The sequence below is a fragment of the Microcaecilia unicolor genome, chromosome 12 (assembly GCF_901765095.1).
Source record: "Microcaecilia unicolor chromosome 12, aMicUni1.1, whole genome shotgun sequence".
Classification (NCBI taxonomy): Eukaryota; Metazoa; Chordata; class Amphibia; order Gymnophiona; family Siphonopidae; genus Microcaecilia; species Microcaecilia unicolor.
In genome coordinates, this window is record NC_044042.1 from 29,388,633 (window position 1) to 29,409,294 (window position 20,662).

The 20,662-nt window shown below is 48.1% G+C and overlaps 1 protein-coding gene across 3 annotated transcripts in view; it reads right to left on the reverse strand.

Annotated features, from left to right (window-relative positions):
* The window catches only part of ITPR3 (inositol 1,4,5-trisphosphate receptor type 3), a 251,892-nt gene that overhangs the window by 101,284 nt on the left and 129,946 nt on the right, over window positions 1-20,662 (reverse strand). For all 3 annotated transcript variants that reach the window (XM_030220428.1, XM_030220427.1, XM_030220426.1), the window contains exons 9-10: window positions 14,980-15,075; window positions 5,643-5,702 (exon numbers count right to left, since the gene is read on the reverse strand). In XM_030220428.1, coding sequence (XP_030076288.1) covers window positions 5,643-5,702; window positions 14,980-15,075 — 156 coding nt within the window. The remainder of the gene's footprint in view (window positions 1-5,642; window positions 5,703-14,979; window positions 15,076-20,662) is intronic.

Below are 20,662 nucleotides of genomic sequence, written 5' to 3' on the forward strand. Positions count from 1 at the left end.
AACTAGTTCTTTATGCCATCTTGCTGAGAAAAGAGTAAGTGGGAGGAGATGGAGGACTGAGTGAAGCTCCACAGGTCTGAAAGGAGGAATGCAGATCCAGAGGCAGCAACCTAGGTGGAATGAAATTTGAGAAAACTAAAGCTGGCAAATCCAGGATTTCATACCACAAGGAGCATGGATGATGCAGCCAAGGCACAAGAAGCAAGCAGATCAAAGTTCAGGAGTGGATGCATTTGTAGAAGAGCAACAAGTAGCTAAGAGACTCACCAGAGTTGACTGGTGGATGGATATGAGGTCCACCAGTCTGGAAAGGTTTACAGAGCTGAGAAACCAGCAGAAGATCAGCCACAGCAGAAGAAATTGGGCTGCAGAATTATGAAGTTGTCAGAAACTGAAGAGCAATGAGTAGGTCCAAGGCCCAGCAGTAGGGGAGGAGCTGACCCCAGAAACTTTAGTGTGGAATAGGTCAACAGCAAGTCCAAGCTTGAGGAAAGCTAGTGAGCAATAGGCATCTGTTTCAGTTGTCATTTGCTGTGGGAAGGATGTGGGATAAGGAAGGGAACGAATGATGGAACAAGGGAGTTGGGGAGAAGGAGGAGGCACTGGATTATACATCCCAACATTCATTATATGCTGCCCCCAAATACACACACACCTACCCAACCTAAATGTACTGCTCACTCTAGGGCATGCGGAACAAGTATCCAAGATTTACCCACCAAAAATCTGCTAATCCTGTGTGCTAAAGTCCTACCTCTCTGATCATCTGTCCCTCTCTACCTGTGCTGGATGTATTTACAGATGATCAGTTACTCAGCTGAGCAAACTCTGGCATCCCCAGGGAGCAAATGTTACAGGACACCGGAGTCTGCAATCCACCAATAACCAATATTCTCCTGCTTTTTTCCTACTGCCTTTTAGTGCAGATCTCTGGGGACTCTGAATAGCTCAAGGTCAGCAACATCCATAATAATACTCTGTAATGTTTCTTACTGCCCCACAGTCTCTCCCCCAAGTCTCTGTATTCAGACCGAAGAAATGGAAGAAAAGAGCATACAGCTGCATTAGAGCTCCAGCCTCAGGAAGACTCCCAAAAATGACATGAAAAACAAAGTGGTAGATTGATCACTGCAAGGCATATGATATCTATATAAATAATGTTATCCAGGGACTCTAAAAACTGATTTCAAAATGTAATAAGTCCTAGTTATAAATGTAAGCTAAATATTAAAAAATAGAACAATAATGGATTCCGTATGGACAGTAGGGTAAGTAAAAAGATATCTGCTCCTTCTGCCTGAAGATTAATATGGAGGGAACACAGAAAATCATTGCTGCCTTGGTTTTCACCTGTCACCTCCTCAACACCACTGTCTGACCTCGAGGAACTCTGTGTGAATGGAGATGAGAGCTTTGAAGGTCCACTTATACAACTCCCTATGGACCCAGGAAAGTCGGTTTCCAGCCCTGAATGCAGATGGGACAGTGGAGCCCCTCAGTATCTTCTGGTGACTTTAGGGGACAGGAGGAAAGCTGACAAGATCCACAGCCAGTACTCTCCACTCTTGCACTGTCTTACAGGGGAAACCCAGGACTGATCTGTCCAAGCTAATTACTCCATGTTGTTGTTGTTACATTTGTACCCCGCGCTTTCCCACTCATGGCAGGCTCAATGCGGCTTACATATTGTATACAGGTACTTATTTGTACCTGGGGCAATGGAGGGTTAAGTGACTTGCCCAGAGTCACAAGGAGCTGCCTGTGCCTGAAGTGGGAATCGAACTCAGTTCCTCAGTTCCCCACTCTAACCACTAGGCCACTCCTCCACTGCTAGTGTTCCTCCTCTGCTCCTTGATCTATGCATCTCCCTGGGTTTGTCTGTCAGTCTCCCTCATTCCATGTCTATCTATTCTTCTCTCTTACTCTGATTTGTAGGCCCATCTCTCTTGCTCTCAATTCCTTTCTCCCTTGTTGTGTCCTTCCAACCGTTTTTCTCTTTCTTTCCGCTCTTCCTTCACAGGTTTCTTTCATTTCGTACATCAGCAAGTGTCCTTAAGTGTTCTAGTATGTTTTCTAACCTCTTTTCTTCCAACCTCAGAAGTCGTGATGACTAGGCTGGGTTCTGGTACATCTCCCAGGCTAGCTGTTGTTTGAGGCCCAGGCGCTAAAAGCAACTCAGTTTTACTTCTGTCTTTCAGTTTTTCATCTCTGGCATACTATGCTGGCCGAAATATGATCTGGCACATTCAGATCAGGAAGTGGGAAGTAGGACATCAAGTAGGGTTACCATGCGTCCAGATTTTCCCACACATGTACTTCTTTTCAGGGGACTGCCAGGGGTCCAGACAATTTTTTCCAGGCAGTCCGGATTTCTGGGCTGGCTGGCTGGTGGGTTGGTTGGTGGGCAGGCGGACAGACAAGCTTGCTTTCTTCCCTCCACCCCAGCCTACCAAAGCGCACTCTGGTGGTCTAGTGACCTCTTCGGGGCAGGAAAGAACTCCACTCTTTCCTACCTGTTGAAGCTGACCTCCCCAGTACCAGGGATGAGGGTCACAAAGGAGCTCACTCTCAAGCCTTCAAATGAGTATCATGCATCAATTGTATATAGCACGACTTAGGTTCTGCACTCAAATCCAGTCATATTCTGGATTTGCGCATGCAACTTAGTTAACAAGCCAATCAGTACCAATAATTACCACTTAACAAGCAATTATTCATACCAATTGGCATTAATTAGAATTTATGTGCACAACTGTCTACGGGCCCTTTTACTAAGCCGTGTAGGTGCCAACGCTCGTCCAATGCACGCCAATTTGGAACTACCACCCGGCTACCGCATGGCGCAGGCTAATTCCATTTTATACACGCGTTCAATACATGCATCAGAAAATATTTTTTATTTTCCAACGCGCGGCACTAACCGGGCAGAAATCGGCAGTGTGCGTGCGCTGACAATTACCGCCCGGTTAACACATGAGAGCTGACCGTTAAGTAAATGGGTGGCGATAAGGTCTCAGACCCAAAATGGACGCGCACCAATTTTTATTTTGCCGCAAGTCCATTTTCAGCCCAAAATAAAAGATCTTTTTTACAGGTGCACTGAAAAATGGACCTGCGCGCGTCCAAAACACGCGCCTACACTAGCGCAGGCCATTTTGGACCCCTAAGTGTATTCTATAATGTGATGTGCGCAAATTCTAAGTCGTATAGTTGAAAAGGGGGTGTGTCCATGGGTGTGAAATGGGTGGGTCATGGACATTTCTAAAATCTATGCACGCTGTTATTGAATACACTCTGTCCACGCCTAATTTAGGTGTTGGGGTTTACACCACGTTTTACTTGGCGTAACTGCCGGCGACTAAATTTAGTCGCGCGCATGGGTGCTTGGCGTATTCTATAAACTGCACAGAAATTTAGGCTTATTCTATAAAGGATACCTAGATTTAGGCGTACATTATAGAATACACCTAGCTATGTATTTTTGGGCGCTGATTTTTTAAGTGACAAATATAGAATCTCTGCTGCTTAGGGACAAAGTTAAACAGACAACTTTGAATGTTCAGCCCAAATATGTTACCCAGGTAGCCCTCAGCTCAGACATAATATACAGGTTGAGGGAAAAAAAATATCCCTAGAGTTTAATGCTGGTTTCTCAGCAACTGCTTGGAATTTCAATGAGAAATTTTACAGCTTTATGTGTTGTTACGAGCTACATTTATGTTGATGAGTGAAATGAGCATATCTTTAAACACAACGAAATTACAGGCTTTTTAACGTGACCACCCAGATTTTTGCACGTTCAAAAATGTTTGCACTGTAAAACTACCATTATTTGAAAAAAAAAAATTGTGTGACCAGCTTACTGTTAATGGCATCACAGTGATGTAGACTTTTATCTGGGGAGAAATGTTGGAGACCTATCACAGATTCCACCCAAAGCTGCAAACATTTCCTGAACTCAAGGAAGCGCTGCAGAAGACAAGGCTGTTATGAACTTTCCAAAGTGACTAAAGGCCTGTGTTAAAGCTGGAGGTGAACACTTTGAGCATCACAATGACTGTGAAATTCATTGTTAACTGTATCCTTTGAATGATGCTATTTTACTGTGTTTTATCCCCAACACTTTTAACGTGAAAAAATCGCTAGGTAGTAATGCAAAAATGTCAGTAACATCAACACAGCTTAACATAATTAAATATTGTTTAATAATAATACCTAAGTAGGATGACTAAAAAAGTACATAAACTTTGCGGTTGGAATTCAAAGCAGTTGCTGAGAAAACGGCAAAAAAATTCTAGGGGGTTACTTTTTTTTTTTGCCTCACCCTGTATATTCTAAAGCTAACCTGCCAAAGCTGTCTGTTCAACCTTAAACATAAGTATTTCCATACTGGGAAAGACCAAAGGTCCATCGAGCCCAGCATCCTGTTTCCAACAGTGGCCAATCCAGGTCACAAATACCCGGCAAGATCCCCAAAATGTACAAAACATTATATACTGCTTATCCCAGAAATAGTGGATTTTCCCCAAGTCCATTTAATAACGGTCTATGGACTTTTCCTTAAGGAAACCGTCCAAACCTTTTTTAAACTCCGCTAAGCTAACCACCTTTACCACATTCTCTGGCAACAAATTCCAGAGTTTAATTACACATTGAGTGAAGAAATATTTTCTCCGATTCGTTTTAAATTTACTACATTGTAGCTTCATCGCATGCCCCCTAGTCCTAGTATTTTTGGAAAGCGTGAAAAGACGCTTCACATCTACCCGTTCAACTCTACTCATTATTTTATAGACCTCTATCATATCTCCCCTCAGCCGCCTTTTCTCCAAGCTGAAGAGCCCTAGCCGCTTTAGCCTTTCCTCATAGGGAAGTTGTCCCATCCCCTTTATCATTTGGCCACCCAAAGCTAACTGGGAGCACCTTTTACCAAGTTGTGGCAAAAGGCGGTCTGTGCTGGCGGCATGTGTTTTCGACACGCCGAGGCCCCCTTTTACCGCAGTGGGTAAAAGCTAGGTCTTCCTTTTTTAAAGAAATGACTGTGAGGCAAGTGAAGCACTTGCCACATGGCCATTTCGGGGGGGGGGGGGGGAGCCCTTACCGCCACCCATTGAGGTGGCGGTAAGGGCTCCCACACTAACCCAGCAGTAACTGGGCAGCGATTACCATCAGGTACACATCAGCACTACAAAAATAAATATATTTCTGTAGCACCAGATATGACAGCACGCTGGGGGTGGGAAGTACCGCTGGGCTGCTGTGGGCAAACCACTGTTTTGTAAAAGGGGCCCTCAGTAACTTTCGCCAGTCAGCACTGCCCCCTAAAATTGAAGCACACCTGGAGAATATCACCACTGCTGCGTTTTTCTGTCTGAACAAAATTTAACTGGCTAGCGAAGGGTAAATTTCACAGCGGAAGGTTGGTCTGGCTAACTCCCAAAATTACCTGGAAAAACCTTTTCAATATTGACTCTATTTGAATATGAATAAATAAAGTAAAATAATAACTTTAAAAAGCTGTACACTGTGTAGAGGGGAGGAAGGGCCAAAGAAAGAAAGAGACAGGCAGAGAGACTGAATGTCAGGCTGTCAGCAAATGACACACACTAAGAGACACTGCTGATAGGCAGAGGTTTACTCACATCACCAGTCGAGGCGCCAGCTTTACACTCCGGGGCATCTCCTTTGTAAGTTGGGTTTTCCTACCAGTAAAAAGAGAAATAAACTCCAGGGTTACACAAGATACAGAAGCAGTGTTGTCAGGATACTTGTTTAGGTGCACAGCAAATCCATCTGTACAGACACCCAAATATGTCTCTGTTCCTAAACACCAATGCTGTCGATTTTCTTCAGTGCTGAACTGTGTGTAGCAACATGTATACTGATCCATATGTCTACAACTGCATTTATCATAGCCCTGGACAAGTTGAGAACTGGGGTTGGGGCTGGGGTGCAGCCAGACCTCGGTGGGAGGGGGGGCCAGAGCCCAAGGTGGGGGGGCACTGTTTAGCCACCGACCCCCCACCACCACCACCACTTTGGACCCCCCACCACCACCACACCCGCAAAAAAAACCCCGCCGCTGCCACCGCCGCCCGCCCGCCCCCTGCCCCGCCGCCGCATCAGGTACCTTGTTTGCTGGCGGGGGTCCCCAATCCCCGCTAGCCGAAGAGTCTTCTTCAGCACCGGTCGACTCCGGCGCCTTCGTTGTGTGATCATCTGTTTCTGACGTCTTACGTCTACATGCACGGTTCAGGACGTAAGGCGTCAGAAACAGATGATCACACAACAAAGGCGCCGGAATCGACCGGCGCTGAGGCTGGCAGGGATTGGTGACCCCTGCCAGCAAACAAGGTACCTTATAATGCGGCGGCAGGGCGGGCGGCGGCGGTGGTCAAATGTAGACGGGGCCAGGGCGTAATCTGTGGGGGCCCATGCCCCCGTGGCCCCACGTAGCTACACCCCTGGGTTGGAGGTGTCAGAGATAGCTCAGGGATCATGAGAAAAGAGGCTGGAGAAATAGAAGGGAAGGGGCGGGGGGCTAGGAGTGCCTGAGGATTGGGTGTAATTTGGGTCTCTAAGGGGTCCTTTTATAAAAGGGCAGAAGGGGTAGCGCTGGCTTGGCAAGTGACAAATTGGGTCTACCCAGTAGCCTGGCAGTAGCAGCCCTAGAAAATACCATTTATCAGTCCTCCTGAAAAAAAAGTCCCTTTTACCAATGGCAGTAAAAAGTGGTGGCCTCAGCATGCATCAAACCTGCACACCCGTTTGGTAAAAGGGTCCCTAAAATAGGAGGACAGGGGATGAGGTTCAGGGTCTCTGAAATAAACTAAGGACCAACACTATGGGGTGAATCTCTTCAGGAGTGACCTAGTGGTGAGAGTGGTGGACTTTGGTCCTGGGGAACTGGGTTCAATTCCCACTGCAGGCACAGGCAGCTCCTTGTGACTCTGGGCAAGTCACTTAACCTTCCATTGCCCCATGTAAGCCGCATTGAGCCTGCCATGAGTGGGAAAGCACGGGGTACAAATGTAACAAAAATAAAAAATAAAGACAGTTAATAAATCTCAATAAATAAATCTAAATAAATTCTAAAAGCACACTTCTCCGTTTAGATGCGTTGATGCCATGTGGTGAAAAGCCTGTTCCTATAACATTTATATTTGCATTTATATACAGTTAACACCAAGTAGTTCTAAAGGTTTTACAATGGGTTTAAAAGAAAACTAAGACAAACTCTTGGGAATTACCTAGAACAACAGAATTCTTTCTATCCCGAATTTAGTTAACAACAAACTTAGGGGTCCTTTTACTAAGGTGCACTGAAAAATGGCCTGCGCTAGTGTAGGTGCGTGTTTTGGACGTACGCAGATCCATTTTTCAGTGTGCCTGTAAAAAAGGCCTTTTTTTTTTGCCAAAAATGGATGTGCAGCAAAATGAAAATTGGCGGGCATCCATTTTGGGTCTGAGACCTTACCGCCACCCATTCACTTAGCAGTAAGGTCTCTCGTGTTAACCGGGCGGTAATGGTCAGCACGCGTACAATGCCAATTATGCAAAGAAAATTTCAACCTTACCGCTGTATTTTGGATTGCCTACAGTTTTTGAGTAACCCGTGTAGAAGCTCCCAAATATATAAGATTACAATAATACAATTTAGGTAACAGTGTGGGTTGCACAAGTAATCTAAATTGTTCAAATTCAAAAAATGTTCTACTAAGTTGTAATTTCCTCATTCAAAAGAATAAACATTTTATCAAGGTGTTAACATGAAACTCCATGGATAGGGTTTGATCTAAATATTGTGGTCTACTAGAATTCTGGAATATTATTTTATTTAGTTTTATCCGTATTTAGTTTTAATTTACAGTGGTGGAAATAAGTATTTGATCCCTTGCTGATTTTGTAAGTTTGCCCACTGACAAAGACATGAGCAGCCCATAATTGAAGGGTAGGTTATTGGTAACAGTGAGAGATAGCACATCACAAATTAAATCCGGAAAATCACATTGTGGAAAGTATATGAATTTATTTGCATTCTGCAGAGGGAAATAAGTATTTAATCCCTCTGGCAAACAAGACCTAATACTTGGTGGCAAAACCCTTGTTGGCAAGCACAGCGGTCAGACGTCTTCTGTAGTTGATGATGAGGTTTGCACACATGTCAGGAGGAATTTTGGTCCACTCCTCTTTGCAGATCATCTCTAAATCATTAAGAGTTCTGGGCTGTCGCTTGGCAACTCGCAGCTTCAGCTCCCTCCATAAGTTTTCAATGGGATTAAGGTCTGATGACTGGCTAGGCCACTCCATGACCCTAATGTGCTTCTTCCTGAGCCACTCCTTTGTTGCCTTGGCTGTATGTTTTGGGTCATTGTCGTGCTGGAAGACCCAGCCCCGACCCATTTTTAAGGCCCTGGCGGAGGGAAGGAGGTTGTCACTCAGAATTGTACGGTACATGGCCCCATCCATTCTCCCATTGATGCGGTGAAGTAGTCCTGTGCCCTTAGCAGAGAAACACCCCCAAAACATAACATTTCCACCTCCATGCTTGACAGTGGGGACGGTGTTCTTTGGGTCATAGGCAGCATTTCTCTTCCTCCAAACACGGCGAGTTGAGTTCATGCCAAAGAGCTCAATTTTTGTCTCATCTGACCACAGCACCTTCTCCCAATCACTCTCGGCATCATCCAGGTGTTCACTGGCAAACTTCAGACGGGCCGTCACATGTGCCTTCCGGAGCAGGGGGACCTTGCGGGCACTGCAGGATTGCAATCCGTTATGTCGTAATGTGTTACCAATGGTTTTCGTGGTGACAATGGTCCCAGCTGCCTTGAGATCATTGACAAGTTCCCCCCTTGTAGTTGTAGGCTGATTTCTAACCTTCCTCATGATCAAGGATACCCCACGAGGTGAGATTTTGCGTGGAGCCCCAGATCTTTGTCGATTGACAGTCATTTTGTACTTCTTCCATTTTCTTACTATGGCACCAACAGTTGTCTCCTTCTCGCCCAGCGTCTTACTGATGGTTTTGTAGCCCATTCCAGCCTTGTGCAGGTGTATGATCTTGTCCCTGACATCCTTAGACAGCTCCTTGCTCTTGGCCATTTTGTAGAGGTTAGAGTCTGACTGATTCACTGAGTCTGTGGACAGGTGTCTTTCATACAGGTGACCATTGCCGACAGCTGTCTGTCATGCAGGTAACGAGTTGATTTGGAGCATCTACCTGGTCTGTAGGGGCCAGATCTCTTACTGGTTGGTGGGGGATCAAATACTTATTTCCCTCTGCAGAATGCAAATAAATTCATATACTTTCCACAATGTGATTTTCCGGATTTAATTTGTGATGTGCTATCTCTCACTGTTACCAATAACCTACCCTTCAATTATGGGCTGCTCATGTCTTTGTCAGTGGGCAAACTTACAAAATCAGCAAGGGATCAAATACTTATTTCCACCACTGTATATTTCCACATCCAGGAACTTATTAACTCTAAACACTTATGAACAATCACAGATATTTGCGCTAAGGTTGAATAAACAGGAATCAACACTGTGATCTGATTATGAGTAAAGAAACCAGCATTAACTAGTTCAGTACCTAATGTATGAAGAAAAACATTAAATAATGTTGGAGAAAGCGGAGATCCCTGCAGAACTCCACAGGGGTTACTTCACTTGTCTGTTAGGCCTCTGCCCTGTCTGACTCTATAAGATCTGATAACCAAAAAGCTTCTGAACCAATTCAGGACATTATTAACAACGCGGAGATTCCATTACAGAATACTAACAGAACCCGCTATCAGCAACCTAACATTTATATACTGCCCAGTTACAGCAGACACAAACCTGGCATAACTGCAGTTGCATAAATACAGGAGGGCAATGTTCTCGTCCATTTTTCCTAGCTCATGTGCACATGAAAACATCCCCCCCCCCCCCCAATATTCAGCTCTATTTAACCGGCAAGGAATGGTTCCTGACCGGTTAAGTAGCACTTGAACGGCTATTTGCGAATATTCAACAGGAGATAGCCGGTTGTTTCCCGCTAGATTATATATATCACGCCTGAAAATTTGGTGCCCAAATGAAATTCGCCTAAGTGAATTCTATACAGTACACCTTAATTTAGGTGTACTTTATAAAATAAGCCTAAATTTCTGTGCAGTATATAGAATTTGCCAAGCAGCCATGACTGCGCATAGTTTTCTGAAATGCCCGTGACCCACCCACAACCACGCCCCCTTTTCGGCTGCACACGTTAGAATTTATGTGCACTACTTTGCAGAATATGCTTAGCGGGCAGTGTGCATAAAATCTACCTAACATCAATAAGTGTTGATAGTTGCTTGTCAGCGCTGATTAACTTGATAACTAATTGAATGGCCCTTTTACCAAGTTGCGGCTAAAGGGGACCTGCGCTGGCATTGGTGCGTGTTTTTCACGCGTGCCGAGGCTCCCTTTTACTGCAGCGGGTAAAAGGGAAGTCTCTCTTTCCTGCAGGAAATGGCCGTGTGGCAAATAAAGCACTTGCAACGTGGCCTTTTCGAGGGGGGGGGGGGAGCCCTTACCGCCACCCATTGAGGTGGAGGTAAGGGCTCCCACGCTAACCCGATGGTAACCGGGCAGCATGCAACACGTCCTCATTACCACCGGGTACACTCCAATGCTACAAAAATAAATATATTTTTGTAGCACCAGCTATGACAGCGCACTAGGGGTGGGAAGTGCCGCCGGGCCAACTACGATAGCCCGGCAGTACTTCCTGCTTAGGGAGCGGTAAGCCCGTGTTGGGCTTACCACTGCTTAGTAAAAGGGGCCCTAAGGTTTTGCGCATTCTCATGGAATACGCTTCTAATTCTACACAGAAATCTCAGCATGATATATAGTATCCGGGGGTTAGCGGCTAACCAGTTATATCATGTGACATAACCAGCTATCTACGAATATTCAGTACATCGACAGCTAAGTTTGATGGCCAAATCGGGCTGCAAAAATAGCAGGCCTATCTTTGGCTGCTATAGACTCAACCGGCCAGTGCTAAATACCCGGGTTCACTGCTGACCACAGGAGTTAGCCGGGCTGCTTCCTCCCGTGGTCTGAATATCAGCCCCTTTGTGCGCAAGTTTTCAGTTTCGACTCGATGTGTGAAGTTTAGCCTATGTTCACAATAAAGAACGCCAGCAAAAATTCTGTGCGCAAAGTTGCTAGGAGTGTGCGTGCCCCGTTTCTGATCTGTGTGCGAACGCATATGCGCACAACTTAGAGGGAATACTGCAGGGGGGACATGTGTAACTTACAGTATTCTGTACGTTACCTGCATAGTGAGAGCCCTGCCCACGTCCTACCCATGTTCCACCCCCTCGCATTTAATTGTAATGCCACGTCCATGAGCCCTTACAGAACAGCATGTAAACACCCTGCTGGCACTTTCATAGGTCACTGTACACTTACACACATAAGTGCTAGTATTCTGTTCATTTACACGTGCAAGAGCCGTATAAATGCAGTAACAGAAGCGCCCTTCACATGGGCTACAGCTGGCTGCCACTGAGACTGGAGTTTCTGGATGTCTCTTGCGATCACTCCCTGTCCCTCACTGCCAGCTCTGGCCTCACTCCCAGGATTTCAAACCATACTTGCACAAAAGGGCAATCACAACCCTGGAAGAGTATCAAAGACCTTATTCAGGAGGTATTTGTACGTGCAGCTCCTGGGGTGACAGTGAGTGCAGGCAGACACCCCACCCCTCAGTCAGCCAGAACCTCCTCACAAAGTGAAAGACACTAGACAACGCCTCTAGAATTATTCATAGTATAACAATGGGGACACAAGGCAGAGCTGGGAGCTGGACTTCTGGGCTCGTTCTGTGTAAAAGATTTTGATGCAGGAATAAAGGCTCAGCACTTTGGATTCCGATTCAGGAAAACACATTCTCTTCTTGTCTGCTCACAGGGCCAGTGCAAGGGAACCTTACAAGAACCTTCATCCTCGTTCCCCAATTAACTTTCAGGCCCCTAAGGGACATACATTAGAAGGTAAGAATAGCCATACTGGGTCAGAACAATGGTCCATCTAGCCCAGTATCCTGTTTCCAACAGTGGCCAATCCAGGTCACAAGTACCTGGCAGAAACCCAAATAGTAGCAACATTCCATGTACTAATCCCAGGGTAAGCAGTGGCTTCCCCATGTCTATTAGGACTCTTCCTCCAGGAACTAGTCCAAACCTTTTTTAATCCCAGATACGTTAACCGCTGTTACCACATCCTCCAGCAATGTGTTCCAGAGCTTAACTATCCATTGAGTGAAAAAATATTTCCTCCTATTTGTTTTAAAAGTATTTCCATGTAACTTCATTGAGTGTCCCTTAGCCTTTGTATTTTTTGAAAGAGTAAAAAATCGATTCACTTCTACTCGTTGTACACCACAGGATTTTGTACACCTCAGTCATTCCCCACTCAGCCGTCTCTTTTCCAAGCCGAAGAGCCTTAACCTCTTTAGCCTTTCCTCATATGGGACCCCTCAAGATTTTAATAATGAAACTCAATCCTCATGACCAGCCCAAAACCAACCCTTCCAGAACAATCCTTTAAAAATAAATGAAGAAAGCCAGGAACTATGAAACTATGTTTTGTATATATAAATAATGAGAACAATTTCTATGCAGTATCAAATATGGTTCCCAGAAATTTTGTACATTTTGCTTGATTATACTGTGAGAGAAAATCCGCCAGCAAGCGGAAAACTCAAGCACCCCACGGTAAAAACAATAATGTGTAAAAAGTGGGAGTACGACCAAGGATACCAGAAACTGGAGGATGTTCTTAAATAAAAAACTTTATTGAAGGTTTGAAGACTCGACACAACGTCGTTGTGTCGAGTCTTCAAACCTTCAATAAAGTTTTTTATTTAAGAACATCCTCCAGTTTCTGGTATCCTTGGTCGTACTCCCACTTTTTACACATGCTTGATTATACTGTACATATTTTGTATGACTCACTGAACTTTTGTAACTTTTCTGTGATTATACTGTACAAGCCTAGTGTAAGAAAGTCACATGGTTGACACATGGTTCCTGCTTGTAGCTCTTGAAGATGGCAAGCGGTTTTTTTATGCGCAAATCATATGGTTGAAGCGCCCTCCCTGCTCCCATGGTTGATGCAGACCATTCCAGCTCATATCGTTGACGTGCAGTACCGGCTCACATGGTTGACGCATACCGTTCCAGGTCAAATGGCTGACGACTGGTTCCGGTTCACATGGTTGAAGCGCACTTCCTGCTCACATGGTTAATGCGCCCTTCCGGTTGAAGCGTGGTTCCATTTCATTGCTCCAGAAAAGTGGTTTGTTGAAGTGCAAATCGTATACATTGCACATGATCTAAGTGATGCCGAAATTATCGGGTTGTAAATTCATGTGGACAGTGCTTCAGACGAAGACGATGCACCTGAGTTACCTGAATAAGCAGATGATTTTGTTCCAACTTCATCTGAGGCAGTAAGCCCACCGCGGGCTTACCACGCGCCAATCCGGAACTACCACTGGGCTAACGCAGGAGTTCAGCGGTAGTTCACACCCCTAGCATGCTACATTTCCGGCACTACAAAAATATGTATTTTTATAGCAAAGGCACTTAACCTGCGGTAATCACGGGAGCCCTTACCACCATTTCAATGGGTGGCGGTAAGGGCTCCCTTCCGAAATGGCCAAATGGTAAGTGTTTCACTTACCGCAAGGCCATTTCTTTTCCTCAATAAAAGACAGCCTTTTACTCGGTGAAGTAGAAGGGGGACTCAGTGCCAGTGGCTTAGCTATGTGGGGCCAAGGGGGCCTGGGCCCCCGTAGATTTGGCCCTGGACCCCCCTGCCAATGACCCTCTTGACCCCCCCCCCCCCCCCGCTATCGCCTGCCTTTGCTGGCAGGGGACCCCAACCCCCGCCAGCCGAGGTCCTCTTCTTCCCGCAAAAGACTTCCTTCTGTTTCTGACGTCAGAAACAGAAGGAAGCCTTTTGCGGGAAGAAGAGGACCTCAGCTGGTGGGGCTTGGGGTCCTCCACCAGCAAAGGTAGACGACGGCGGGTTGGCGGCGGGAGGGGGGGTCGAGAGGGTCGTCAGCAGGGGGGCGGGGTCGGCAACGGCGGGGGGGGGGTGTCGGCAATGGCGGAGGGGTCAGAGGCACGGGGAGGGGGGCTAAAATGTGCCCCCTCACCTCGGGCTCTGGACCCCCCTCCCGCCGAAGTCTGGCTACGCCCCTGCTCAGTGCACAACACAAACATGCACTGACGCTAGCGCAGGCCCCCTTTTACCGCTGCTTAGTAAAGGGCCCCAACATGTGCTAGAAACTGCTTTAAAACGGACTGAAACTCAGGAGCTAGAATCTGTCAAAGTTATGCAGCTGAGAAGCATTCTACAATTTGCTAAGCATCAGCCATATGCGTTGAAGACTCAAGTCGCAAATTACAGACTTTTTCATTAAGCAAACATGTAATTAGATTGCATTCATAAAAAGGTTTGTAAGTTTGATTTGCAGTCAGGAATAGGATTTTATTTGACCTGTTTTGCCATTGTAAATTTGATTTGCATTCGTTATAATGATTTAAATAATTGAATTGAGTCTCTACTTGATTGCCTTTCATTATAATGCAACCTTCGTTATAAGGTGGTACTGGTTATGGTTCCTAAGTACCGCGTTATACTGAGGGAGAGGCATATTGTTGGGCAGTTTGGGACCAAATCATTACAGTTTAGGCTAAGGTGTGATGAAAATTTGTGAAATACTCGCTACAAATAAAACATTTTCAGTAAGTGCTGCAGTATGATATAAATTATCTTTCGTAAATGAATGTAGGTATTTTCGCATTTCTCTCTTTGAAAACTGCCCACCCTTCCTGCGCATGATGGTTCTTTCTTGAATGCCATCCTTTTTAACCCCACCCCCACTTCTTTGAGTCTCCCTCTCTTCTCATTCCTTCCCCTTCTCACCTCCGCTGCCAGGTAGTTGCCTGTGGCAAGGTGCTTGAAGCGGTAGAGACTATTCCAGTGACCGGCGCCCCCTTTGCAGGGATCATGGTGAACGACCTAGGAGAAGAACGAATGAGTGAGCGAGAAAGAAACTCATACATGAAAACTCAAGTCAATGAGGCCTGATAGAAAAAACGGAGCCCCTATATTTAGGAACCTCAATTAACGCCTCAGATTAGGGATGGGCTGTCGTTTGGTAAAGACATGGGAAATCTCAATAACATATCCCACGTCATTGTGGGCCACTTTTACCAAGCTGCGGCAAAAGAAGGGCTGCGCTGGCGTTGACGCGTGCTGAGGCTCCCTTTTACTGCAGCTGGTAAAAGGGTAGTCTTTCTTTTCTGCAGGAAATGGCCATGCGGCAAGTAAAGCACTTGCCGCACGGCCATTTCAGGAGGGAGCCCTTACCGGTGGCGGTAAGGGCTCCCGCGTTAACCTGGAGGTAACCAGGCAGTGCACTGGGAGTGGGAAGTACCGCCGGGCTGCTGCGACAGCCCGGAGGTACTTCCTGTTTAGCAAGCGGTATGCCTGCATTGGGCTTACCGCTGCTTTGTAAAAGGGGCCCTGCATGTGGCTAACAAACGGAAATGAAAAAATGTCCAAAACCTGAATAGGAAAGAAGGTAATTTTCAAAAAAGAAAAACATTTATCTTTTGTTTTCGAAAAGACAAGGTTTTCTGATTTGGACGTTCAAAACGCACAAAATCAAGCCATTGGGATGTAGAAGGAAGGTAAAATTATGTATAATCATACCTGATAATTTTCTTTCCATTAATCATAGCTGATCAATCCATAGACTGGTGGGTTGTGTCCATCTACCAGCAGGTGGAGATAGAGAGCAAACTTTTGCCTCCCTATATGTGGTCATGTGCTGCCGGAAACTCCTCAGTATGTCGATATCAAAGCTCCATCCGCAGGACTCAGCACTTAGAGAATTACACCCACGAAGGGACACTCTGCCCAGCTCACCACCGCCGAAACGGGGGAGGGGAATTAACCCAGCTCATCCCCACACAAGTGGGGGAGGGGAATCCGTCCAGCTCATCCCCGCGGAGCGGGGGAGGGACACCACACCCGCCGATGCGGGGGGATCTGGCTTATCCTGCAACCGCAACCGCGGGAGGAGCTGACTGACCCTAACACCGCCGAAGCGGGAGGGGTACAAAGCTGCCCTACAGCCGCACGAAGCGGGAGGGAGTGCCGGCAGAATTTATGTCTCAATCCAGCCCCGTAAAACGGAGGGGAGAGGAATGCAGCAGCTCACTGTAACACAAACTCGTCTTAACTCTTGAAGAATCCAAGTGAAAAAACTTGAACACGAAGTCTTTCTGAAGTAACTGAAGACTGAACTTGAACCTGAAATGCAACCAGAATAAAAACAGTACAGATATCTGGGAGGGGCTATGGATTGATCAGCTATGATTAATGGAAAGAAAATTATCAGGTATGATTATACATAATTTTACCTTCCATATCATCAAGCTGATCAATCCATAGACTGGTGGGATGTACCGAAGCAGTACTCACCCAGGGCGGGACATAGAAATCCCTGACCGCAACACTGAAGCTCCAAACCGGGCCTCCGCCCGAGCAGCCACAGTCAAGCGGTAATGCTTGGAGAATGTATGGGCCGAAGCCCAAGTTGCCGCCTTGCATATCTCTTCCAAGGAGACGGAACCGGCCTCTGCCATCGAGGCCGCCTGAGCTCTTGTGGAGTGAGCTTTCAGCTGGATAGGCGGCACCTTCCCTGCGGCCACATAAGCCGCTGCAATGGCTTCCTTGACCCATCTTGCCACTGTAGGCTTAGCAGCCTGCAGACCCCTACGAGGACCTGCAAACAGGACAAACAGATGATCCGATTTCCGGAAATCATTGGTCACTTCCAAGTATCTGATGATGACTCGTCTCACATCCAGATATTTAAGAGCAGAGTACTCCTCTGGGTAGTCCTCCCTACGAAAGGAAGGGAGACAGAGCTGCTGATTCACATGGAAGCGAGAAACAATCTTGGGCAGAAAGGAAGGCACTGTGCGAATAGTCACTCCTGCCTCAGTAAACTGCAGAAAAGGCTCTCGACATGAGAGCGCCTGGAGCTCGGAAACTCTTCTGGCTGAAGTGATAGCCACCAAAAAGACTGTTTTCAACGTCAGGTCTTTCAGAGATGCCCTCGACAAGGGTTCAAACGGCGGCTTCTGCAATGCTCTTAGCACCAGGTTGAGATTCCACGCAGGCACCACTGACTGCAGAGGAGGGCGCAGGTGATTAACTCCCTTGAGAAAGCGCACCACATCTGGCTGGGAAGCCAGGGAAGCACCCTTCAGGCGGCCCCTGAAGCAAGCCAGAGCCGCTACCTGGACCTTAAGGGAACTGAGCGACAGGCCTTTGTCCAGACCTTCTTGCAGGAACGCCAACACTGAAGAAATTGGAGCAGTGAAGGGAGAAAGTGAGCCTGCTTCACACCACGCTGCAAAGATACGCCAAACCCTGGCGTAAGCAGTAGAAGTAGAGCGTTTCCTCGCTCTCAGCATAGTGGCGATGACCTTGTCTGAGAAGCCCTTCTTCCTCAGACGCTGCCGCTCAATAGCCAGGCCGTAAGACCAAAGGGGGAGGGATCCTCCATCACCACGGGACCCTGATGTAACAGGCCCCGCTCCACTGGCAGCCGCAGAGGATCGTCGATTGAGAGCCTGATCAAGTCCGCATACCAGGGACGCCTGGGCCAATCCGGACCCACCAGGATTATCCTGCCGGGATGTCTTGCCACCCGGTCTAGGACCCTGCCCAACATGGGCCAGGGTGGGAACACATAGAGAAGCTCTTGTGTCGGCCATTGTTGGAGAAGAGCATCTACTCCCAGGGATCGAGGGTCCCGTCCTCTGCTGAAGAAGCGCGGCACTTGGCAATTGGCCGATGACGCCATCAGATCTAGGCTCGGCTGGCCCCAGCGCTTCGTGATGTCCAAGAACGCCTGAGCAGATAGCTGCCACTCTCCGGGCTCCAAAGTATGGCGACTGAGAAAGTCCGCCTTGACATTCATGACTCCGGCAATGTGGGCCGCTGACAGCTGTACCAGGTTCGCTTCCGCCCACTGGCATAGACTCATAGCCTCCTTGGCTAGAGGGGCGCTCTTGGTACCTCCCTGGCGGTTGACATAGGCCACAACCGTGGCATTGTCCGACAGTACCCGTACAGGCTTCAGCACCAGTACCGGGATGAACTCCAAAAGCGCCAACCGAATGGCTCTGAGTTCCAGGAGGTTGATAGACCACTTCGCCTCTGCAGGAGACCAAAGCCCCTGCGCTGTCCTTCCCAAGCAGTGGGCTCCCCAGCCCGACAATGAGGCGTCCGTCGTGACGACAATCCACTCTGGGGTCACCAGAGGCATTCCCGCAGACAACTTGTCTGTCTGCATCCACCAGCTCAGCGCCTTGCGCACTGCTGGATCCAAGGGAAGACGCACCGCATAATCCTCCGACATCGGAGTCCAGCGCCGCAGCAGAGAGTGTTGTAGTGGTCTCATATGAGCCCTGGCCCAGGGCACTACTTCCATCGTGGCCGTCATAGAGCCCAACAGCTGCACATAGTCCCAAGCCCGAAGAGGAGAGGCTACCAGGAACTGGTCCACCTGAGCCTGAAGCTTGACAATCCGATTGTCTGGCAGGAACACTCTGCCCACTTGGGTGTCGAATCGAACTCCCAGATACTCCAGGGACTGAGTCGGGCGCAGCTGGCTCTTCTCCCAGTTGATGATCCATCCCAGGGAGCTCAAAAGAGCAACTACCCGGTCCACAGCTTTGCCGCACTCTGCATAAGAGGGGGCTCGGATCAACCAGTCGTCCAGATAAGGATGGACTTGTACTCCTTCCTTTCGCAGGAAGGCCGCTATGACCACCATTACTTTGGAAAAGGTCCGCGGAGCAGTAGCCAACCCGAACGGGAGGGCTCTGAACTGGAAGTGTCGTCCCAGGACTGCAAAACGCAGAAAGCGTTGATGAGGAGGCCAGATGGGAATATGCAGGTACGCTTCCTTGATGTCCAAGGATGCCAGGTACTCCCCTGCCTTCACTGCCGCTATAACAGAGCGGAGAGTCTCCATGCGAAAGTGCCGCACTTTCAAGGCCCGATTGACCCCTTTGAGGTCGAGGATAGGCCGGACAGAACCTCCTTTCTTTGGTACCACAAAGTAAATGGAGTAACGCCCCTTGCCAAGCTGACTTTCTGGCACCGGAACGACCGCACCCAGGCGGATCAGATTGTCCAAAGTCTGTTGCACTGCCACAGCTTTGACCGGAGACTTGCAGGGAGAGAGTACAAACCCGTCTCTTAAGGGTCGGCAGAACTCTAGCTTGTAGCCGTCTCTGATGACTTCCAGCACCCAAGCGTCTGAAGTTATTGTGGTCCACTCGCCCAGAAACGAGGACAGCCGTCCTCCAATCTGCACTGGGGCGTGGACCAATACCCCGTCATTGGGTACGAGACCCTGGGGGAGGACCGGAGGGAGCACCTCCGGGACGGCGGTCTCTGCGAAAGGAACGCTGCTTGGGGGAGAAATTCCTCTTAAAGGAAGAGGGGGCAGAAGAACCCGACCTGCCCGGGCGGTACCGACGGGCTTCCTGAAACCGTCCTCTGGAGGTACCGGGACGAGCACTAGCCCGAGCCCTGACCTCCGGTAACTTCTTGCCCTTAGACGTGCCGAGATCGGTCACGATTTTGTCCAGCTCGACCCCAAAGAGCAGCTTGCCTTTAAAAGGCAATTTAGCCAGGCGGGATTTAGAGGCGTGGTCAGCAGACCAATGTTTCAGCCAAAGCCACCGCCGCGCAGAGACTGTCTGAGCCATGCCTTTAGCTGAGGCTCTCAAGACATCATACAGCAAGTCTGCCAAATAGGCTAAGCCCGATTCCAGGGCTGGCCAATCATCCCTCAAGGAATGATCCGAGGGGGAAGCCCGCTGCACCATAGTCAGGCACGCCCTGGCCACATAGGAGCCGCAAACTGAGGCCTGCAAACTTAAAGCAGCCGCCTCAAAGGACGACCTTAAGGCCGCCTCCAATCTCCTGTCTTGGGCGTCCTTTAGGGCCGTGCCACCTTCCACCGGCAATGCCGTTTTCTTAGTCACCGCAGTGATTAAAGAATCCACGGTAGGCCACAGATAGGCCTCACGTTCACTCACAGCCAAAGGATAGAGGCGGGACATAGCCCTAGCCACTTTAAGGCTCGCTTCTGGGACATCCCATTGAGCCGAAATTAAGGTGTGCATGGCATCATGCACGTGGAAGGTTCTAGGCGGGCGCTTCGTCCCCAGCATAATGGCAGAGCCAACAGGGGCTGAGGGAGAGACGTCCTCCGGAGAGGAAATCTTCAAAGTGTCCATGGCCTGTAACAACAGGTTGGGCAAATCCTCTGGGCGAAAAAGCCGCGCTGCAGAGGGGTCATCCGCTCCATCCGAGCGGGGATCCGTCTCCTCCAAGGAATCCGCAAAGGACCGTTGGGAGACCTCAGACACGCTGCCCTCATCTACATCGGAGGAGACAAATTCCTCCAAGGCCTGGGAATCAACCCGAGGGCGTTTACCTCTGGGAACCTCAACCTCTTTACCAGACGAGGGAGCGGGGGCAGCGTTGTGCATGAGGAAGGCCTGATGCA